Below are 24293 nucleotides of genomic sequence, written 5' to 3'. Positions count from 1 at the left end.
CTCTATAAAGAAAAATGACTCTTCACCTAGAGCACTCCCCAAATTTTTCAACGCATTCTCAAAATCCGCTAAATAAATCAGGATCCTTCTAACTACAGTTCACGGCTTTCCTTCTCAGCTGCTGCAAGGGACTCTTGTGCCTGGAAACCAACTATATTGTTTAAACATTTTTTCCTAATCATCATTTTCTACCACTAAAACATACTGGACTGTGACCAGTTTTTGCACGTCTTCATCCAGCTGAGCTGGACACAAGCCACACGGTCAGTGCCGTTTCATAACAAATCCTTTATGGGAACCAGACTCTGGAGAAACGTGTGCCAACCCTGCTTAGCCACCCAAACCATCATGTTCAGATCTGCACAGCCTGTACGCATCATGGACATTTCATCCTTACATTTCCCTCTTACCATCCCCACAGAGAGCATCCATAGAAACACTTCCACCAGGATTCCACTTACTGTTTCAGTCTCATAGGGTTTTTAATCCATTGCTGCTAAGATGTGACCTCAGTCCTTATGCCATCCTTGGCTTCTGGTAAGTATGTAATTTAAAAACTAGGAATGTTGTGCTGTGTTTCGTGATGCAAGTGATTTGAGCATTCAAGTCAGATAATATATTCAACATGTAATAATATAATTACTATATTGTATTTTTTACTTGATCTTATAGGTCCTTTCCAACGCAAAAGATTCTATGACTAGCTGCAAGTCAGAAGGTGGTTGTACTTTAGAGTTCTCCTGATGAAACAGATTAGAAAACACAACTCCATCAATGCAGTGCTTTGCAGAAAGGATCCCACTCACAGTGTTTCTCAGAGCAGTTTCCAGTCACACCAGAAACATCCATCCCAAAGTACTCTTTATCTGGCAGCATTTGGTTCAGATGAGGGATTTAAGGCAGATCCCCATGGCTCTGTGGAAGCATCCTGGCCCTCAGGCCACTGACAGTGGCTGCCCCCAGGCCATGGCAGCTTTCTCAAGTCTTGGCTTCTTTCTACAACAGAGCAGAAAAGCACTGAAACCCTGGAACCTTTTCCCTTATGGACTCTTCATAAAAATCTATTTTAAATGCCTTAAAGAAAAAATTAATATAGTTATTTCTAAATAATAGGGTAGCTACTTAAAAAATAGGGAAGGCAGAAGACTTCCCACTTCCCTTCCATTACTCCATTGCACAGTCAGGCTGGCACATCCCAGCCCCAGCTCCAGTCTCCTCACTGGCTCATTGGTGCTGCTTTTATGACCTGCCACAACTGCACATCATCAGCCTGCAGCAGAAAGCCACACACTGATCCCTTCCCAAGCTTACACCACCAACTTCAAACACTCTTAATAAATCAATTTGAAAAATCAGACTTCTCTGCCTAGCAAGGAAATTTTTACATTCCTCAACATGAAGCTCTACTGGGAGCAGAGAACAGCAGCAAATCTTTTTCTAAGGAGGGGCAGTTTAACTAATGAAAAGGTAGCTGGGAGCTCAGGAGGAAAATTCACACATCTTGCTCTTATTCCAGGGATTTAAGCAGGGCAATGGCTATCTACTAATCAAAGCCAAAGTGGCACTTCCCTGGTGCAGTGCTCTGCCAGAGCAGTGTTTGAAGACCTGAGCACTGGGTGGCACAGACAGATCTGCTCCATGCAGGGAGGGAAGGAGGGACTCAGAGCTGCCAGGGCTGAGCTGCAGCACAAACGAGCTGTTTCTGTGGGTTTTCAGCCCCAGGGGTCAGGCACGAGCCAAAGCACAGTGGCTGCACGCTGGGCCCGGGCGCAGGAGGAGGCAGGAGCAGGGAGAGGCTGCCCGGACTGGGGCAGAGCCCAGAGGAACCACCATCTCCCCTGGACGGGCCAGCACGGGTCCCTGTGGCCACACAGGAGTTGCTGTGGGACCAGCACCCGCCTGCAGCTCCCTCCAGCCCAGGCAGTCCGGAACACCTGCTGTGCAGGCATCCCGGGAAGGAGCTCTGCCCTCCTGAACCGGCACACCAACGGCTGTGCTAGCACACCAGAGGAATGTTGGATGACAGCCTCACAAACCAAATGACTGAATGACTCTCAGGGTCAGTGCAAATCTACATTTTCAAAACCTGACATCTACAAATAAAAGTTGTGACTGAATCCCAAGTTTCTCCAAGAGGGAGATTAAACACCTGTGACGCATCATCTGCAATCAGAGTGCTCCATTTCCCAAAGTATCCATCACAGATTGATAACATCCATGCAAAAAGTTAAGTGCAATTATGTCTGTCACTGTAAAACACACTCTGGCAGCACTGGCTGACATCTTGCTTGCAGCTGACAAACTGTGAGCGGGCTGTTTGAGTGACAGTGGCAGAGGCTCCTGAAGGAATGTGCTCCCAAGCCACAGAAGCCACCCAGTGCTCAGAGCACCACAGCTGGGATGAAGCCACTGCACAGGCAGCTGCAAGGCAAAACTGCTTGAGGTTGCTCCCAAAATGCGGGACCTAGACTTGAAGAGGAGAACATCACCCACGAATCCTGCTCCAGCCTACTCCAACAGAGCCTGAGGTATGGCAGGGCTGAGGCCAGAGACACTGCTCAAACACTTGTGACACGTGCTGTTCTTCAAGTCCCCACCCATGCACTGGCAACCTTCAATGCACAGGCTGGGTGAAGCAAGTGTGCCAAGGGCCAGGTGAGTCAGCTGTTACCAGCACCTCTTCTGGGGGAGGATTACCCTCCTGCTCGCCAAAGTGATGCTCCCACGCAGCACAAGCCTCGTGCACAGAGCAGAGGTGCCAAGGGAAGTTACATCCAACTCCCTTGTGTGACTCGAGCCTACAAAAGCCACCCTTCAGCAGCAGGACAGGAAACTGCAAGTGCATTTCTCCAGGCTGCCATTAGTGCCAAGAAGCTGTCGCAGGATTTGGAGAGAAAAGAAGGAAAGCAGCTTGATGTCTGCACAATGGCATGGCCGTGCTCCACAGCACAGCATGCCACCCTCACCAGGATGTGCCAGGGCTGCCCTCAGAGGCCATTAAGCCAGGTGCCTGCAGTAGAAAACACCAAGGAGAAGAAGTGGCTGAAAAATACCACATGCAGTCCTGCACGACTCTCAAACAAAGCCTCTCCTTGTGCAGCCCTGACTGTGAGCCATAACCCCGTGACAGGAGCAGCAGAAGCAGCACTGCTGACGTGCAGCAAGCTGTGCAGGTCACACCTCTGACACATGACCATACTCTGATGTGCTGCCATCCACTGCCATCAGCACCTTACACCACAGATCAGAGGGGCTGGTGCAGAAATAAACATCTCCCACAGTAAAAAGTTCTTCCATGTTGGAAGGTTATGTTGTGCAGAACACTGGTGTGTTTTACTGGGTTAGCTTATATGCAGCATTACCAATTGTTCTGAAGCGCCCAGGCATACCATCCTAATTTAGAATTATTCTATAATGCCAGACAGCAACTGAGGAAAGCAGCTGAGATATGTTACCATCCCAACATCAGACTCTCCACAGCGCTCCATGTGGCACTGCTCACCAGTTCTCCCTCAGCACTGAGGCAGCTTCAGAACAACTCACTGCTGTTCCTGTCAGGATATATCCACATGGAATAAAACAGCAAACTGGCTGCCAGTGTCAGCTCCTCTCTCTACGGTGAGGTAAAAATAAGAGGTTACTTCTGACTACAATCTGTCTCAAACACTGTGTTGAGCAACTCACCACATTGCTGATAAAGTATTAAAAGAGGCTTTCAAGTAGTCTGTGTTCCCTGTAATAATGAAATATTTGCAGGATGCACCTTTATATACATTTATATTTCTTAAAAAATATATTGGATAATAAATAATCAGAGTAAAAAAACCAGACATGAAAGATGCTTTGAATGATCAGGCTGGTGGTGTAAAAGTTACCTGTAAATCACACACAGGGTGTGAGAGTGGAGGTGGCTACAGACAGGTGGGTTTTACTAGGAAGCATTAATGTAACATTCAATTATTCCACTGCACACTGGCTGGTTTAACTCAGCCAAATTAGAATACATTTTATATTGACTATTTTGACATTTGCTTTATTTGGCAAGTAAAACAAAACTGATCCAATTTCCTTGGAGCCATTGTAAACCATAAACTGTACAACAAGAGGTTATAAAATATATAAGCCTTGTAAACACTTCAGACTGTCACTGATGCTCTGAGCTCTAATTTTGGCCCTGTTTCCAACAGCTCTGACACTGTTCTGCAGCCTTCCCTGCTCAGCCATAAAGTGACCCTTCTGCACTCAGTGATTAAGCACTGCCATTGACATTCTCTTGCTATGTTAATTTTTTTTTTTTATTGTGGAAATCTGCCCAGACAGGAATTTCTTACGGACAGAAAAAGAAGATCTATGCTTTAAAATCAAGACATCTTTCTCTCTGATCTCACATGGCCTGGGCTGGCCTCTAGCTTGTGTCCAGCAGAACTTCAGAAAAATGTCTCAAGTGTACACACCTGCCTTAAAAAGACACCTGATACCTTTTTGGGGAGCATTTTACAGCAGTTTAAAAGCATAACTCTGAAATGATCTGTAAATCAAGACTCCAAAGGACATGAGCAATTTCCACCCATGTGATACAATGGCCTTTGTACACAATGACCTTTGATTCCCCTGGAATTTCCCTCCTCTGTCTCTTCCGAAATTCTAGCTCTCAACAGTTCCTGTAATACTGTAAAGGTACCTGTAGTGCACCAAATGCCCAGTGCAAAAATACATATTTGTCTAATGAGGCAAAAGCCCAAAGGGACCGTGGAGAACACGCTGTCCCCAGCAATGGCCTGGCCCCACTCAGTCCATGAGCCTCAGCAGCAGGACCCTGATTCACTGGGTGCTGTGCTTTCACAGTGAATGAATGCCAGGAGTGCAAAGTGCTCAGTTTAACCTCTGTCTGGGATGGTTTGTGGCTCAACACCACTCGGTTTTGCCTGGAGAAATCCAGCAAGTAAGCTGTCAGTACAAGACTATTGACAAATATACACACCAGCACATTCCTTCATACACACACACGCACATTGTCCATAACACAGGGAGAACAGCCCGGACAGAACCGTGCCAGCCCCTGCCCAGCAGTGCTGCTCCCATCAGTCACCACGAGATGAGCGGGGCTCGTGTCAGCTGCATGACTGGAGCTCAGCAGTCGGGTCCAAGAAAATAAAAATCCAAGAGCCAGTACTTCAAACCATGAGTGGACTGATCTGGAGATGTGCAAAACTTGTTTCCCTAATAAAGTCTGTATGAATGCTTCTCCCTCCCTCTGCTCAAGGAGAGCAATTGGCCTGGCTGCAGCTCTGGCCCACTCTCACAGGCCAGCCCACAGGTACATGTTGGAAACCACAACATCCTGCATAGTTTGAAGCAAAGGAAAGGTGCAGTTTGCTGTTTCCCTTGCTCTGCACGCTTTTTTTTTATTCTAGCTTCTTCATCCACGTGTCTTTACACAATGACAGACAAAGGAACTTCCAGCGGGCAAATACTTCAACAACAGCACATTCCCTCATCGTGCCACAATCATTCCATAAGAATGCAGTACCCTGGTCTTGGTTTCTCAGGCAAGGTTAGTAACCACACACCACGCAGCATCAAGCAGAAATGGCTGGAATGCAGAAAACCTACCTGGGCAGGTTGGGAGCAGGGGTCGAAGCCGGTGCGGGGGCAGGAGGAGCCGCAGGCTGAGCGGGGTCGTGGTTGCGTGGCACTCTGCCCATCCGGTACCAAATGCCCATGCTGTTCAACTCCCTGGGGAATCAGCACAGAAGGCATCAGTGCTACAAACAAATGCTGCACATATGCATGAGCATCAAGCACTGACGTGTTTCACAAACACCTTAGTCAGTGAGAGCCAGTCTAACTGAAAAAAAGAGAATGAATTAATTCCTACATTAAACCCAGCAACACTTGTACTTACTTGGACTTTTCTAACGACAAGCTTCAGCTCTTACAAACTACTACTCAGTAACTACAGGAACACAGGGTGTGTTGCCTTGGTACAACTGAATTTACAACAGCTTTGGAGTGAGGGTTACTTACCCTATGAATGTGTACTGAGGAGGGGCCTGTTTAGATCTTCCCAGGATTCGGATATCACAGATGGCTGCCTCTGTAGAATCTCGAGGGATGAATTTAATGCACAGTCTCTTCTTTCTGAAAGCTATTTCTTCTGGAAAAACAATGCAGAACACAGGGTGTGTTTTATGCAAGATTAGGGTATAATGTTATTTACTGTCTCTCCACATATTAGGCAGATAATCATGGCAAGAACTGGTGCCAAAGAACAGACATGTAAGCAAACCAGTCAGTGCAGTGCCATTCAGTGAGGAATGTTTCATCAGCAGATGTGTTATGGGCACCACAATAAGCAGATCTCCTCCTGCCCTCGGCAGAGATCAGCCCCCATGTGTGCCCAGTGCTGCCACACAGTGCCGAATGGAGGTGACTCTGCCAGTGCCACATACCTCTCGCACTCCCCTGCTCCTTCCCAGGTAATGTTTGCCTCACTGGCCTGGACAGATGTATCTATACATTTCTCTCACAAGCATCACCTCTAGGATTGTACCTGGAAGCACAACTGGTCAGTTCATTCTGCCAATTGCTTCCAACCAGTCACCTCCACCAAGAGGAGGGGCAGGCAGAGCCCACCGTGCAGAGAGGTCGAGGGTAAGAGCTGTCTGTCCAAACCTCACACATCCCAAGTGTCAGTGACATCTCCTGATGCAGTCAGCAGGCATGGAAATGATACTCCCACAGTGTTTGCCGTGGTTCTTCATAGGGACAAACCAGATTCACAGAGCAAAACTGCCAAGACCTCCAACGAGGCAGCTGTGCTGCTCTGACCTGTGCTCTGGGGGTGAACCTGCTGCACAGCCCTTTCTGTTATGTGTCACGGAGCAATTCCACTTGCTTCCATGTTATCCATCACGTAAAACTCAAGCCCATCAAAGTTAAGGCTTATCTGTATAATGAATTCACATATCTGCAGGCTGTCTGTCTGCATGCAGACACACTGCACAGCCAGCTCTGGGGCAGTCTGTGACCACAGGTGGCACTGGCACACAGAGACAGATTCACAGTGCTTGGAAACCACTGCTCCATCTCACCCTAAGGAGGCTCAGGGTGACCAAAATGAGGTTCCTGTTTGGATGCAGGCACTTGGAAGGCAGGACACAAGTCTACTGATAAACTGAAAATCTAAAGAGCAGATGCTGAATGAAAATCTGAAAACAACCAGCAACTGCAAACAAGTGCCTGCAAAATAAAAACCCTTCAGCTTAATATGAATGAATATCTTCTAACTTAAAATAATGCTCTCACTTCAACAGATGGCAAGCAGCCCTGTCTCTGTAGGCTCCTCCTGTTTCGTAATCCACACCTTGGGAGAACAGCAATCCATCCCAGCCTCTGGAATGTGCTGCTGCACCAGCATCACCAACCGTACAGACAGTGTGAGGTGTGCCAATACAGCATCTGTGCATGCAGCTTGCAGTTACAGCACTGCTTTTAGAGATGGTAAATACCTGCATCCCTGAAGTTTAGTTCTTACCCTGATTTGAAAAACTAGGGCATCTGTTTGAAGTGCCTAAAACTGATTTTAGGAGCCTAGGGTTTAAGGCTCCCGCACCTGAAAATTTTCTCGGGACCCAGTAAGGAGTTCTGTATTAAATATATTTACTGCAAGTCAGCTGCCACTTTGAGAGGAACACAGAGAGACCTGTAACTTCAAATCTAACTCTGAACAAAATCAGTGCCTCTTATTTGACTTTCTCTGCAAGTACAAAGCTGAGTATTTGCTTTTGTCTGTGGTCTCTTTCACACTTGGCTGGAGTCTGCAGTCTCCAGCAAGTGTGGTTTAGGAGCTGGATTCAGTAGTTACACATGCTTAGCCAGAGTTAATTTTAAGTAAACCTATTATAAACAGTCAATCGAAGTGTGTTCATTCATGCCAACAGAGGCAGAGATATGCACTGCTTCCTTAGTACAGGCAGTGCCTCTGCTTTACAGACTGTGGGGTGACAACCCAATGCATTTCAAATTAGTAACGAAGCCCCCTTGCACCCTTCCACCAGGACTTTCACAGAAACTGCAGCAGCAGGCAGTAAGGCCCAGCACTCCCAAGGGCGAGCAGGATAAGCCAATAACTCCACCTCACACCACATGTGCCCAGGGAGTGATCCAGGGGAATGGGCTGCAGAGCCTTTTGCTTCCAGGTGACAGGTTCCAATCAGAACCAGACTGCAGCGACTAAAAAACCATCTTCACATGCTGCAGCTCCAGATTCCCTGCAAAGCAGGCTCATGTAACCCCTTTCTGCTCGTTCCTAGGCTGGATTTCATCACTGACACACACTAGGACAGCCCTGCTGTGATCAGCAGCTGCACATTGAGCACCAGTGCTGGTGTCCTGCCATCCCCTCACACTCTGCTCCCACAGGGCTGCCACCAGACACAGCTCCAGCAGCCGCTGCCTCGAGTCCCAGGGGAGCTGAACGCACTGTTTGGGAACTGCTCACTTAACTGTTGCAGTGAAGCGATTCTGCCTTGCAGAAATGAGAATGGTATTCCCCCTGGACACTGCACTTGTGCCTTCTCTCAGCAAGCACAAACATACCTCACCCCCCTCAGCACCACCTGGCAGGACGTGGGCCCTCGTTCGTTCATGGTGGGAGATGCAGAGTGGGTGTGCATGAACACTGCACCACAAGCACACCCCCTTCCTTTCAGTGCATTTGTGAACACCCCTCTGCTCCTGCAAGGCCCAGTCCACCCTTCAAAATGAAAAAATAAACTTTCTTTTCCTGCCTCAAAGCCGTGGGGCTCCTCCAGCAGGCGAGTGGAGACAGCCAGGCAGTCCCATTAAACAGCTTGAGGAGTCCAAGGAAACCAAACTGCTTCACTGCAGCCCAGAGCTGCCCCTACACATGTATATGTCAATCCAGAGAGCAGCAGTGCCAAAAGCAACCCTCTGCTTGGGACACAGTCCTCCTCTGCCTGACCACACAGGCACTGGCAGAACAGGAGGCAAGAACAGATATCAACTCACGTGTATCGATGGTCTCCTGGATGGGAATGAAGCCCACAGGTAAAGTGTCCTTGATATCAATGAGCTTCATATCAACCAAGACGTTGCCTAAATGACTCTTTGGAGAGAGAAAAGAAACATGTGATTATCACAAGGTCACCAGAATCAAACCCAGCTTTTCCCCCCTGCTGAACCACAAGATGCCTTGTGCAAGCACAGCTTTAAAAATGGTAAGAAGGTACCAAGCTAACCCTTGCAATGGTCCCTTCTGAAGGAACCAGGCAACGACTGACTAGGAGATACCAGTCAACTTTCAGCATCCGAGATTTTAACACTTCGTTCACTGCCATACTTCCAGATATTTGGAAGCACAACCAAATTCTCTGCCTTGGAAAACTGCAGTTCAAAGTACCACCTCCACCAACTCATCCACTGAGCAGGTCACCTCAGTTCTTAGACACTCTACACCTACAACAGCAACAGCAGAAAGCATCACAGGACGATGGCTCATGCAGACACAGCCAAAGTTATTATGTGCATTAGCTAATTAGTACTGAACAGACATGGTTCTAGCTCCAAACAGCACACTCCAGAAGCACGGGCCATTTGGAATGAAGAACTTCATTTGGAGTCCATGTGAATTCTGAACTCATGCCTCATCCTATTAATCAAGGCTTGAAGAGCTCAGAGCACAATTCAAAGTGACAGCCTCCACAATGGTTTAGAGACCAGATTTTTTTTGCAGTTCTCATTAAAGCCAGCACTGCTGCCAACAATCTGGATTCACGTATGGAAGAAGAACACACTTTAGTTACTGCACAGCCCTTACAAACAGAAATGCAATACAGAACAACTAAAATTTCATCCCAAGCTATCAAACCATATCAGTGAGTTTTACTGTTACTGGCTGCTAAGTACCTCCTTTAGTTTTTATCTGGCACAGTTTTTCAGGCAAACCTCTACTCTCTGATTATTCCACTGAACTATTTAAAAACATATTTAAATTTGCAGGCTCTGAAATAAGGGGAGATCGGGTCTGTGTTTATTTTTTGGAGGTCCTGCATTTTATGGTCAACTCCTCAGCAGGAGGGCCAGCACATCTGCAGCCCTGTCCCACCAGGACGTGTGGCACACGTCCTTTGCTCATGTAAAGAGGCCGAGGCAGGGCAGCCCCACACGTCTCTGACCCTCCACGGCCAGGGCAGCTCAGAGCAAGCAATGCTGGATGCTGCCAAGCCTGAATGTGTCAGTTAACGTGGTCCTGGCACAGCAAACGGCAGATGAAGTGGTTGCTGCTGATTCATCTTTCATGTTTTATTTATCCAAGCTGTCTGGCTGTGTTACATCAGTGGCAACTTTCAGCTGAACCACCAATCACTCTTCCATCGGCAGCAGACAGGTAGGAGAGGTGCCTGCGAGGAGTTCGTTAGCTACTGGAAATGTGGGAGTAAGCACTGATGCTCTGCCACGTGTACAGGAGAAAAGGGGACAAAGCCCCCTGCTCGTGAGACCCACCATCCAGGACCTCATCACCACCACTCTCAGATACAGCAACAGCCTTATAATCCTCAGATATTGTTAACTGTTGAGAATGATGACTCTTCTAAAGAGACACTGCAGACTGGCTCTGCCATAACCCAGGTAACTGAGGTGCATTAACTCTGCTAACTACAACATGTTCTTCAGTTCCCAGTTCTTCAGAGTCCCCAGTGTTTTGGTAAACACAAAAAAACCCTGAATGTAAAACTTTCAACCCATCAATGCCCACAGGAGAAGGAGCCTCTCCCCTCCCCAGCTTCTGGATGAGGGAATCGAGGCCCTTTAACCCTTAGAGGTTTTCAACAGGGACTGTATCATATTCCCTGTGGCCAGAGAGGGTTGAGTGGTGGGGAAGCTCTTGCTTTAATTCATGCCTTATCAATATGAGGAAGGTACTCTCAAATCACACCAAGCCCAGGGCTCCTGCCAAAAGCCCAAAAGGCACCAGCTGAGGATATTTACACTGTCTCTGCAGCCAGCAGCTGCTACTGTCCTGTAATTATTTCTGACAACATCACATTTCAGGTAGCCACAGATACACCTAATATTCATATCAGCAGAAACCTTTCTGTTTAATAACCTCCCTGCCTATTCTGGGGCTGTTATTCCTGTGACTGCATGTACTCCAGAATGAAAAGCACAATTATTGTCCATCTACTCCAGGAAGCGATATCTAGAGGCAGGCAGGGAAGCAGATGGAATAAAGGTCAAATGCTGGGAACTGGTAGCCCCAGGCTCTCCTGTCAGGACCCATGAGCAGCCTCTGAAGCTGCCGTCACTTTTCTCTTCCCACTGCGGTGAAAGCACAAGTACAAAATGGTACCTCCAGCTCCTGACAACTGAGTCTCTGTGAATATCCAAACCACGACCAAAGGCAAGATTACCCACTAGATGGAGTGCATTCATTGCAGAAGTCAATAGTTCCCCCAGAAAAGAGAAAGTTTTCACACAAGCCTCAACCAAAACCACAGCAGAATGCATCAGGCCCTCCCTGCACAGCCTCCTCTCCTCCACAGAAGTGTGGGCAGACAACTGCCACTAATCACAAAATAACTTACGCTTAATAGTCACATCAGATTAAAACAATATAGCAGCATATGCACAATGTGGGCACATTTTCAAGAATTGGCAGCAAAAACAACAAAGAAAGCAAGTTAATCCTGCAAGAAAATATCCGGGATGGCCCAGGAGTCAGAAACTAACATTTCCTTCACCAACACTATCTCCAGGTTTTGTTTCTCAAGGTAATTTGGGTTAGAAATCCATCATGACCATGAATGTGCAGTGCCCACTGCTCCAGCAGGAAACATGAGTGTGAGGGGCTGCTGAAATGCAAACGTTCCCTTTTCTGCTGCTTTTATTGCAGATTTTGTCAGCAATTTCTTTCCATGAGGAACACAGACAAAATGCAAATATCCTGCCATTGCAGTTTGCCTCCTGACTCACCCAAACTCAGCGAAACGCCTGCTTGAATTATAATTGGCTTCATAAAATGAATCATCTTATGGGTAAGAACATACCAGGCACAGATGCAAATCATGCAGATACTCAGCAAACAGACTTACATTTTCTTTTGAAAATGATCTGGTGAAGCACAGGTACCGTGTGACCTTGGATTTAAATAAGCCATCTTTCCAGAGGTCAGCATCCAAGCCATCTGCTGTTTGTGCAACCTGCAAAGAAGAGACAGAGGGAGAGAGGAGACGTGAGCTAAGATAAAGTTAATATATGTACAGTACTTCTTCCTCAGACCTCTCCTAATTAACAGCAGCTCGAACTCTCACAGCATCTCATTAGTTTCTTCACAAGGTGCAGCAAAAAGAACTTCCAAGAGGAGGTAGAAAAGGAAGTTCTAAAAATGCTGTCTCTCGGGAGCCCCTTGATTAAAGATGCTCTGACAAAGGCTACTCTAATGAGGAAACAGCAACTTGGGTTACAGTCTCCAAACAATAGTTTGGAAAAGTCAGCACATTGAGACTCTCATTACCACCCTACACGCAAGGGCACACCAGGCACGCTGCGAGGGTCTGTGGAGACAGAGCACAGAAACTGCCCCATCTCAAGACAATTTTCACAGAAAGCCATCAAGGAATTCTGGCTTCAGGCCAAAAAGCTGCTTCCAGCAGATGAGGAAAGCCCCAGTCACCGGTGGATTTTAGCAGCAGTGAGGATGCACCCTGCAAACACCCGTCTCAAATGCAACCTCACGTGCAGTCAAATGGACAGCACACACCCCATGGAAGGAAAGGAAACAGGCACCGCACCCTCCACAGACCAGACAGCGGCACGAGCAGGAGACCTCTGAGCTGATTCAAGGAGTGGGCAGGAGGCAGCACTGTGTGCTGGGAAAGGGATCTGCTCTCAGTAGCAGGGCACTCTCCCCACACAGCACAACCTGGTTAGAGTTCTATTCCCAAAAGGTTTTTTGTCAAGTAAGAGAGGAGACAAGGCAGCAAACACAAGAAGGGTAGCAGAAACAAGATTACCCCACCAGACTAACACCTGACCGATGTCTCCCAAGAGGAGACTCCAGCACGGTCTGAAGCTCTGCAGAAGCACAGCTTAACTTCTTCCTAATGTCTCTCAGATGGGGCAAACTGCTCCACTGCAGCTCTTCCAAGTCTAATCTTACCGAGTGAGCCCTTGGTGCCAGAGCAGCCCGATAACAAAGAGCTGACATTGGTCGCCACTGTTTGCACCCCTGTTTAGTTGAGTGGAGACTGCACAGGGCATAGGAAGCAAGAGCTGTGTGCTGACAAGGCCTCTGATTATCACGGAGTGCGGGACAGAGACGTGTGTTCATGGTCTGATCCAAGCAGGGAAGTGCACTGGCTGCTCCCCACATTTTGGCAGCTGCTTGTTTGCAAGCCCCAGCTCAGCTCAAGCCCTTGTACAACACACAGCTTTTGTATTCAGGCCTCTGCAAAGAAACATGCCTGATTTTTAAACAGTCACATTTTAGAATAGGATTTTGCTGGGATTTTTTTCCTTACTTGAATTCCTTGAATTCAGCTCTTTCCTGAAGTGCTAGTTTAGGAATATGTAAAATCCACATGCATCTCCCTCCCCTACGGGTAGAGTCAGTCCCGGTGAAAATATATTCAGAAAATAATCTGCTTGGGAAAACTGCTGGCATATAGGGATGGTCAGCTTGAACTCCAGCCCTTGTGAGAAACAGTTTGAGGGACTAGATCTAGATTTCATCACTTTGTTCACTGGTATGGTTCAACTTCTTTGTGCTAGCCAGTTTTGTTAAGATGCTCAAAAATCAACAAGCAGCAACAGATTCATGTGCAACTGCAAAACTGGTGCTACACAATTTGCTGTCAAATGAACTTTTTATCTAACTTCCGTAAACTTGAGGAACTTCACATGACTTACAACAATACCACATTTTTGAGGTGGACATATATCACTTCAATTGATAACATCTTCTCTACCATTCACTGCTCAGGGAACAGCTAGATCACAGCTGTCCAAGGCATCTGAAGGGCCCCTGCACTGGCACTGTTAACCCTCTGGAGAGGCCTGGCACTGTCACAGTCCAAATTAACGATAAATAAACCTAAAAACCTCCAACCCACACCACACCCGTTTTTAGGAACAGCCCTGCCATTCTAACCCATCAAATATCTAATTCTAGTTGCTGAAATGCAACAGTCACAGGCGACATCCCCAGCAATGAACCCTGAGTGCTCTGCTCTGCCTCATCCTGGTGAAGACTTGTTCCAAGCCTGGAGAATGTAAACGTGCATGAACTTGTCAGAAAACTCATGGGGAGAGAAAACAGAGCAATATAAACAGGAAACTTCTTGCATCAGCTGCTGGGCTCCTGCAAGTGAGAAGGATGCCCTGCACCCCTGGAAGCAGTGCCATGGCTGGGCAGCATGCCCTTGGGACAGGAGCCACGCCTGAGCAGTGTGCCCTTGGGACAGGAGCCATGCCTGAGCAGTGTGCCCTTGGGACAGGAGCTGAGGGCAGAGACTGGGCAGCAGGACGGGCACTTGGCAGCCCCAGCTCGCCCAGTCCTGCCTTGGCTCAGAGGCAAGGAACGTGTGAGATGGACCACACGGCACCCAGCACCGGGCACACGGCGCACCAGGCACACAAAACAGTCCTTCTCAGGGAGCTGAGGGAAGTCACTCCTTACCCACGTGCTACAAACAGATGGACCTGACAGAGTGACACACGGTAAGGAAGCTGCCCCCAGCCCACTCCCTCCAAGTGCAGGGTGATCTACCTGCTGCACAGAGTCAGAATAGGTTACTGCTACCCCAGTCAGGCCTTTGGAAAGCAGGCCCTCTAAACCTCCTACCCCACAGGGTGATATGCTGCTCCAGTGGAGTCAGGGCTGTTCCTGCTCCCACACAGCCCCGGGTGAGCAGCTCACTCGGGAGCTGCCCCACAGCAAACCCCACCATGGAGCTGGCGTTCAGCCTGAAACAAAGAACACAGGAACCACACCTCTCTCCTACCCCAGGCTCCTGCCTCCCACCTCTCCTCCCCACCCAGACAGTCTTGCCAGTCTGGTCAGGTTTTCAGGAATCTAAGTTCAGGCACACTCTGTACATTTTGGCAAAATCAAGTCTTTGGTCCTTCAGCTGTAAAAAGGCCTGGCCAGTCATTCAAAGAGCCAGTAACACATTTGATTTTTAAACAGACACAAAGGCAATGGAGATTACAGAGTAATTAAAAAACTACTGGGGGAAAAAGACCTCTGGCCCATTTGCCAAGACACCCCCAGGTCCGGTACTCTGGGCACTGCTGGCTCCAGCCCTGGGGCTCCATACAACCTGGAAAACAGACCCAGACATCCCCAGGCATTTAACTTATTGGAGGTTTAACCTCTGCAGGTTTCTTTTAAAGAGGAGCAAAGGGAAGAGGAAGGAAAATAATTTGGCCATGGTTGTTTATTGGAGAAAGGATAAAAATGAAAGAGGAACGGGGTAAAGCCTATAAATAAAACAGATATCTCAGAGAGAGCTGGGTACTTCACTGTCCCAAAACTTGGAACCATCAGTGAAACTACATGATGTCGAATTAATCACTCCTAAGAGGAAATACTTTCCCACGCAATTCTGAATCCACCTGTGGAACTGAATGCTGCAGGATGCTGTAGTGACAGGCAAAGCCAGTGGATTCCTAAGGAAACTACAACAACATGCCAAGACACACTGTTATTGATGTTTCCCAAGAGATGACAGTGATTCTCCTTTCCAGGGTGCAGTGTGCACCTCTAACTACGAGGGCTTTAGAGAGCACACTCCTGGGGTGGAGCTGCCACAGCTGCCTTCCTCAAGGCTTTCCACCCTAGAGCAGCAATCAGCTGTCAGTGTCTCATTAGGGAAATTGTGTATCTGGAGAAACACAAAGCCCAAGTTCGCCAAGGTCTGCACGTTGCTCACATCTCAGAACACAATTTCTCTGCTGCACTGAGCAGGGTACTTGTGCACACTCAGCTTCACACCTTCAGCTGGGCCAGACTGGGTTCCAGAGAGGTCACGGGGAAGTGGCAACCCCGTATACCACACACTGCTCCAGTGCCCTGGCTCACAAACGAGCCACCTTCACAGACACCCAGGCAAGAAAAGCACAGCCCTGCATGTCACTGTCCTGTCACACCAGGGTGGCACCGAGCGTGGCCCTGTGACAGCAGGTGCTGCACAGGGACAGGACACCGAGGGTGGCTGGCAGCACCCAGGCAGCCGTGCTCACGGAAAGACTGCAGGCAGCAGGCACTGCCCCCGGGCCTGCTCCAGGGGCACAGAGTGCCCCTTGGGAACAGAGAGGGAGGCAGCAGGACCAGAGCAAAGGCAGCTCCTCGCTGTGCCCCGAGGAGAGAGCGACCCACATTCACCAGCATTATTACACCACCACTGTAATTGGATTAAGCCACAGGAAGATTCTTTTATCTTGTTTAGTTTAGCACTGCAGCTCCCCATTAAGCCACAGACAGGCTATCTGGGGTGAGCGCTCTCTCTGCCCAGCCACTTAGGCAAAATGCAATTCTGTTATCACAACTCTCACACTGTCCCATGCTCCTTTATCAGGGCAAGCAGCTAATTACACAGCCTGGCTCACACAGGTAATGAGCAGTTAGAAAAACACAGAAAATGCAAAAAACCTCCCAGGTCTTTAAGGCACCTTTTCACAATTCCCCCCCTTCTTCCCACAGCCCATGTCCAGTCACACCAGCCTGATCCATTTTCTTCCTTCACACTGAACAAGGTATGCAATGATCCAGTGCTGAAGAGCTGTGAGCAAAGCCTCAAGACAGCTGGTTTCCACTCCCACCATGCAAGCTGTGCAGCTCTGGATACCCAAGGTGTGATGTAGCACAGTTGGAGCAGAACACACAGAAAGGCAAGCAGGCTAAATCTTTCTCTATAGACCTGTGCAAGGTCAGCATTTTCTGGTATTTCACAGTTTGGGACACTAATCTACGGGGAGAAATATCCTGCTGCTGGTTACACAGCAACTAATCCAAAGAACAGGCAGCTGTTAAACAGTGACCTCCCTTTATCCACACACATTCATCTCTGCTGTATCCAGCCGCCTTTTCCTGCTGCCTGTCTCCTGCCAAAGCTTAGTTTAGAGGTTTGCATTCTGCCCATCAAAATCATCCTTGCAATTTCATCTGGATGCAAAACTCTTTGCTTCCCATTCTGGAGCTTCTCATCATCATTGTGCAGTGTTGATATTTGGGATTAAACAGCTGATGAGGGATCCATTTATGCAGAGATATAATTTGTGCAATACTTAGGACTCCTTCAGGATGAATATTACCAGGATTATTAAATTTGCATGCCACAGTGGCCAGCTGTTTCTGAAAATCCCTCCTCCAGGTAATTAAGCTTCTCTGGAGTGGCAGAGGAGTGCACAATTGCACCCACAACCCTCCACTGAGGGAAAGCACTAAGTGCTGTGGGCTGAAAGGTGGGCAGCTGGCTACCAAATGACTTCTCAGAGCACCATCTGAAGTCAAGCTCCCTCTGGAAGAGATGCTGTTTCCCAGCAAAGTAAAGCCTTGTCAGTGCAGAAACAAGCATTAGCAGCTCAAACAGCTCTACTTACTACATCATATCCAGTCGGTGCTCGGCTCCGGGATGCGACCACACCAACACCTGTGATGGGATCCATGGGCAGCTCGGGCAAGGCATCAGAGAGGTCTCGCACCTCAGGCATTATGGACTGATTCTGGAAGAAAGGAGTAGAATTAAAGGGCTGCTGGGCAGCACACCCTGGCAGAGCACCAACAGCCCACATGCATGCCACAGTGCCTGTGCTGACACACCAGACGGCCAAGGTGAACACAGGATTAGGCCAGACACACCTTCTGCACTTTCACTTGCTTTTGATAAGAGGGTACATTTGTGCAATGCCAAATAGTTTTGGAATTTGGGCTGGCAGCCTCTGAGACTCATTTTGTTGCTTCCATGGGCTGGTCTCCATCTAGCAATGATGGGAAAACCCAGTACCTTCCCTCCCAAGCAGAGAACAAATTTCAACCCCAAGGCGGGCTGGTTGAAGCAGCTCTGTCATTTTAAGCAGAAAGAATTCTGCTCCTAATGGCTTCAGAGGGAGGCTTTTCATCCACTACGGGTGTTAAGACATGCTGTGGGTTCCCCCACAAGTCTTCAGTCCCATCACACCCCCCAGAGCCAGACCATTTTCACAGAGCAGCACAGATGTCTCTGGCGCTGGATGCAGAACCGCAGTGGCCGCAGGGAGCTTCAACACCAGGAAACACAGAGGAAGCACAGGGTGGGCTGGTGCAAAGCAGACAGAGGGCCTTGAGGAGGCCTGAGCATCTTCCAAAAGGGACACATCACCAAGAACGTCAGGGGAGGGAGATACGCAAAGGGGACAAAAGCAGATAAGACCAACCAATTTCGGAGAGATGCTGTTGCAGGAAGCAGGAGGAGAGGACAAGAGAGGTGCTGAAACAAGTCGCTGAGGAGGAGGATGGGAAAAGGTGCCACTGCCTCAGCATGTGGTCTCCTGCAGAGGCAGCCAGTTAGGACAAGTTTTCTCTGGCTTTCAGACAGGAATGCCCCAGGAAACCGCCCCCCACGCACCCTGAGATAAAAGGGCAGTGCTTTGAGTAAACAAGCATCACTGCTGCGCAGCCAGACAAGCCGTGAACCAGCACTGCCTAATTCAATTCCCTCATCAGAGCAATCAAACCCCAGCGTTTCTGGGCCATGTACAAGGCTGGTTACTTACTGCTTCTAGAAAAGGCAGAGGTGAGTGCTGGTGCCAGTGGGACCTGGGTTTACACTTCACAGTGCCCAGTCTGAGCAAACATCGTGCTGCAGGCAATAAGAAAGAGCAAGTCTGGGCCCTATGTAAATAATAACAATGTCACATGAACAGCTAGTCTACTTGAGAAGTCCAAAACAACAGACACTAGTGACCAGTAATGGTGCAAACACTATTGCTGAACCAAACAGAGAGGAGAGCTCTGCTTTGGCACCTGGACACCCATCCAGCATACACAGAGCAAAGCAAACCTTCTTTGTCCCCGACACAGCCCAAGGCTCCAAAGCATGACAGGAAGCGCAGCCTGAGCTGCAGGGGTTCACCCTCCTCTCCCAGCAGGCTCCCTGTCCTCAGGGCGGGCAAGAAGCACAGGACCCCACTGCAGGAACGCTGGAGGCACTGGCACAGCCCCAACAGACCCCACGCTGCTGCCTGCGCTGCCCCACCGGCTCATCCGGATGCCTTGCAAATAATCCAGAGGCCATTGCCTAAAACGTGCAGCACGGAACAAACACATATGGATTTAACAGAGATTACAATCTGTTCTTCATGCACATTTTCTGAAACTTTTCCAAGCCACTCTCAGTAGCACGATGACTTGTTATTACACATCGGGAGGAGCTGGGAGATAATGAATGCTGATGCAAGCTTCTCTTAGGCCACTTTGAAGCAAAATTCAGGTAAGTGACAATATTCCCCAGCATGCTAAGAACACCACACAGCAGGTTCCAACACGGCTGCAGCTACATTGCAGGGAAGCAGATCTGCTCCCCCAGTCTCCACCAAACCCACCCTGACGAAGTGCCGGCTTGCTCCACAAAGGCAGGGGAGCAGGGGTAGCCGGATGGCACAGACATGTCACCTTGGGGAGGGAAGCAGAGGGTCTGTGTACCACCCTCTCAGGCCCTGGGAGAGCTCATGCAGGCAGAGCCCCAGCATTGCCTCCTCCTTCCCAGCAGTGATGGCATGAATGAGGCTAATGTGGGCTGGGGACCTGCTGCTGAATGCTGCCCAGGCCCCATCTCACCATCGTGGGGCCTGCTGCAGGGAGTCCCAGCTGCCCTGGCAGGAACACAAGCAGCAGTCGGGTCAGCCCGCGCAAGGCTGAGGACAGGGCCCTGGGCATCCATGGCACCAGTGTGGAAAGGCTGGTGGGTGGCCCTACCAACAGCACGGTGCTGCAGAGCAGCCCCCTCTGCCTGCTGGCACCTCATCCTCAGTGAAGAAGGGCACCTTTGTGGGAGCCATTTTCGGCTCCACTCAGCACAGAAGGGGGAGGGGAAACAGCATCAATCCTCACTTTGTGACAGCTCACACAAAGCCCTCTGTGGTGGCAGCGCCCAGGCTTTCCGCCTCACCAGGGCGGAAGCCACAGGGTGCCGTGGCACCGGCAAAGGGCCCCGAGCAGCACCCGCTGCAGTGAGGCCGGCCGAGCTGCCCGCACCCAGCGAGCCCAGCACCTTCCTCTGCCTGGTGCTCAGACCACAGCCCGTGCCCACAGCCGGCAGGGACAGTGGACAGAGCACCTGCCCGGACAGCAAACCTGCTGGGGCCACCACAGCACGGGCAGGCTCTGCCACACCAGGCCAGCCTCCCACCACGCGGGTGGCACTGAGGATGCATCTGGAACAGATATGGAGCAGCACCAATCAGTTTGCACAGTGGGATAAATGTTTTTGTGAACTCTGTGCAGGTCAGAGGGGAGTCTCTGGCTCGGCAATCACACAGATGATTAGTTGCAGTGCACTTCTCCCCCAGGGAGCCAAAGTTTGGTTTCTTTTCTATCATGCCTTTGAACTTAAAAAAACAAAAACAAAAAAACAGTGAAAAATGAGATTAAATTAAGGAGCAGGATTCTATAAATACTCCTATTAGGCAGCTTGTTATTTTAATGAAGTTCTCTTTAAACAAGGTGAGTTTGACCTGTACGCCCACCTACCATCACCATGGCTGACCACCCAGCCCACCAGACAGCCCATCCCCACCCGCACTAAGCTGTGTGTGCTGGGCTCTGCTCGAGGGCATGCGCGCACTGCTCGCTGCAAGGTTATTCTGGGAACAGCCCAAAACAGTAAGAACATTTTTCCCATTAGTTGGGAGCATGCTCCCTGGAGGTCGTTCTGAGCTGTGGGGCCACATCCAGTCTTCAGCATGCCCTGGCAGCCGGATGCGAGCTCTGGGGCAGGAAGAAGTTTCAAAACACTGTGGGCCGCTTGGACAAAGCTAGCAGGGAAAGGATGTGCCTCCACCAGACAAAGTGTCCATGCACACTACCAGCACCAGCCCCAAGCAGCAGAGCTGCTTAGGATGGCTGCAGGATGAGACGCATAAGATGCATTCTTGGCATGCAGCCTTGCCTGCTGGCTACATCCCAAATGCTTCCCACCCCCTTGAACCCGCCGTACCACGGGGCAGGAGGCATGGGGTCCCAGAGTGTAGGAGAGGCCTTCAAGGACTCTGCCAGGCTGTGCTACAGCCTTCTTCCCACAGCCCACGTCCACAGTCACACACACCTCCCCTTCTCCCACCACCCCCAAGTTTGTCTGTTTACATCCTCTTCACTTGCTCTCTCCCATTTTCTTGCTAGTTCATCTGCCTTTATTAGTTTATCCCAGGCATACTTTTCTGCTGGCTCTACTGAGGTGACTGACCACACACACTGCTGGGCTTTGGCTGGGACACACACACACAAGAACATGCCTTCAGAAATGAATGCATTATTGTGAGTTTCTAGAGCATATTTTGCTCTCATTATTCCTTTTCAACAAGTTCAACAAGTTAAAGAGCTGGTGGGTACATGATCATATCAGGCCTTTGGATGTATTTGCTACAGAAACATCATGCTGCCAGCACAGCAGGTCAAGCTCTGAAGTTAAATAGTCAGGACTCGGAGGGAGAATGGTCTTATTGTTCCTTCCTCCAACTACAAGCCCTGCACTTTGACACTGACTTGCTCTTCCCACAGGCAGAAAAGTTTGAGCTAAGGCAAAACTGGGAAAAAAAATTATCAACTAGCTTGCTGAGGCCCTGTAGTCTGTGGGAAGTGGTCCCATCAAACCAAAGCAGACACTCTGCTTAAACCCTTGCCCGTCTGCTCGGCCTGTCACTCCATCCCTCTGCAAAGGCGGGGATACTGCTGGCACAAGGCTCTGCTCTGGAGTCACACCGCCCTGCTCCCCTGGGCCTCCACCACGTCCGGGAACAGGACAAAGCCCCAGCCAACTTTCTATTTCTGTTTATGGAATAGGACACAGTTTCAGAAAAACAGGAGCACACAGTGCAACTGAGGGGTCAGGGCCCTGAAGGCCACCATCACAAACGGGCAGAACTTCAGTGTCACGTTTTGCCCCCATCGAAGGCATGTCTGGAATCACTCCCATGCCCAGGCTCCCATAAGAGACACCTGCCCAGCATCAGCCACAAAATCTACACATTGAGACTGAACAGGATGGAAACAGGAACTGAAGTCACAGTATGAGCAAAACTGAGACCCTGTATTGCTTCACAGCACTTCTAACTATGGACGCACATCTGTGAAGAGTGTTTCCATACACAGATGACCCTGCATCAGGGCAGCAAAACATAAGTGACATTCAGTTCAGTTATTTCTATCTTGGTATCTACGAACCTGGGGACTACAGGTACCCTTGAGCCTGGGATTCGCTTTGTCAGGGCAGCACACAGTACGAGAGTGAGACGTGTGCTTTATTTCACACCTCCAGAAGCTCAGGCTTAGCCTTCAGCTAGTAGGTAAGGCCATCTCAGCTAACAGTGACAGGGATGACACAGTCAACCTACCACACAACACACAGACTCCCTAAAGTACAGGTGAGCATGTTCTCACGCAGTTAAAATAAAACACAAGATGGAGAAACCCAAGCTTTAGCCCGAGCAGCTGCACACCTCCTGACGCCTGGCCTGTCGGGTTTCAGCGTTACTGTGACCAAGCCAAGAATGTCCCAGCCCTGGGAACGTGCAGAAAACACCGAAGCTTGGTGGACTTTTGAAAACCTCTCCAGAAACTTCTGACTGAGCTCGCAATCCTTGATGATGCAGGCAGTGAGTACATAAGACAAAGGCAGCTCTGTGTCGCTGCTCCAGCCAGCGCTGTACAGTGTGAGCCTGTATCACACCTCCAGCCACGCACCGAGCACAGGTGAGAAAAGGGCAGTCGGGCGGACCCACGCTGCAAACACTTGTAGCAGAAGACAACGCAAAACACAGGGGATTTTGTTATCTTCTCTAACTGTCACCAATAAGAATTTACATTAAATTCTAGAGCAGGTCAAGGTCACCGGCTCTGCCCCACGGCTGGTCGCCGACGCCGTTCCCGCAGCCGACCCAGCTCCGGCGGAGCCGCGGGGTCTCACGGAGGCCACCGGGGCGCTCCGGCGCGGGCCCAGGCGCGGGGGGTCCCCGCGAGGCCCGGCCCCGGCAGCCTCGGCCCGGGGCGCTCCCACCGCCCCTGCACCGCTCCGGGGGGCTCGGCCCGCCCGCCCCGCCCGGCGTCGCGGCCGAGTGAGCGCCCGGCCGCTTGTCCCGCCGCTCGACCCGCGGGAGCCGCGACCGCCCGCCGGGCCCGGCCCCGGAGCGAGGCCGCGCCGCGGGGCCGCGGCGGGCGCGGGGACACTTAACTGTTGCCCGTGCGGCGGGCGGCGGGTCGCGGCTCCCCCGGCGCAGGCAGAAGCAGCTCCTCATCGCCCGGCGGGGCCGGCGCGGCGCGGCCCGGCGGGAGGAGCGGCGGCGGCGGGGGAGCGGCCTGCGGGCCCGGGCGGAGCGGCGCGGGGCGGGGAGCGGAGCCGAGCGGGCGGCGGCCAGGCCGCGGGGCGGCCCCGGCTCTCGGCGCGCCTCGGACTCCCCCCCTCCACCGCCGCCGCTCCGCGCCCACCGCGGCCGGACCGCGGCGCGCAGGGCCCAGAGCCCGCCCCGCCCGGCCCCCGCCCCGCGCCCCCGCCCGAGCCCCGCGCTCCGGCCCGGCCCACGGGACACACTCACCGCGCTGCCGCCGCCGCTCCGCCCGGCCCGGCCCCGCCCGCACCCCCGGGCAGCGGGGCTCGGCCCCCGCACGGCCCTGCGGCGAAACCTCCCGAAAACTTCCCTCCCCGGGAACGGAGAGATCCCCGGCACGCTCCCAACAGCCCCCCTGGCCCCGAGCCTGGGGCTGACGGGAGGTGCCAGGTGGAAATGGCTGAGTAGTTGTGATTTGGTCAATGTAACCTCTGTCTTCTGTCTGAAACGGGCGGCATCCAGGAGATGGGCAGCAGCTGCTGTGTGCTGAGGAGGAGCAAATGGTGTCAAACAAGCTGGTTGTCTTCTTGAGAAGGCAGTCCCTGGCAGGGGTAAGCGGTTTCAGGAGCCACCTTGAATTCATGAAGATATTTGATGCTCTGTCTCACCATGGCCTGACAAACCAACCAAGCAGATACGGTCCAGAGAGGTCAGGGTATGCCAGGCTACATGGTTAACCCTGGCTGGTTATC

General features: G+C 50.6%; 1 protein-coding gene across 5 annotated transcripts in view; it reads right to left on the bottom strand.

Annotated features, from left to right (window-relative positions):
- Window positions 1–23724, bottom strand: part of MVB12B (multivesicular body subunit 12B) — a 58085-nt gene extending 34361 nt beyond the window's left edge. For 3 of the 5 annotated variants that reach the window (XM_017810244.1, XM_017810245.1, XM_017810248.1), the window contains exons 1-6: window positions 23449–23515; window positions 17626–17748; window positions 12117–12224; window positions 9034–9130; window positions 6028–6157; window positions 5614–5736 (exon numbers count right to left, since the gene is read on the bottom strand). In XM_017810244.1, the coding sequence (XP_017665733.1) occupies window positions 5614–5736; window positions 6028–6157; window positions 9034–9130; window positions 12117–12224; window positions 17626–17748; window positions 23449–23511 (644 nt within the window). In that variant the 5' untranslated portion in view covers window positions 23512–23515. Of the gene's footprint in view, window positions 1–5613; window positions 5737–6027; window positions 6158–9033; window positions 9131–12116; window positions 12225–17625; window positions 17749–18438; window positions 18743–18777; window positions 18864–23448 lie in introns of those variants that run through there. The other 2 variants (XM_017810246.1, XM_017810247.1) reach the window with 2 other exon arrangements.
- Window positions 23725–24293: the final 569 nt, after the last annotated feature.

Source organism: Lepidothrix coronata, unplaced genomic scaffold (assembly GCF_001604755.1).
Source record: "Lepidothrix coronata isolate B3197 unplaced genomic scaffold, Lepidothrix_coronata-1.0 Scaffold28, whole genome shotgun sequence".
Lineage (NCBI taxonomy): Eukaryota > Metazoa > Chordata > Aves > Passeriformes > Pipridae > Lepidothrix > Lepidothrix coronata.
This window is presented reverse-complemented; position numbering and strand designations above follow the sequence as displayed.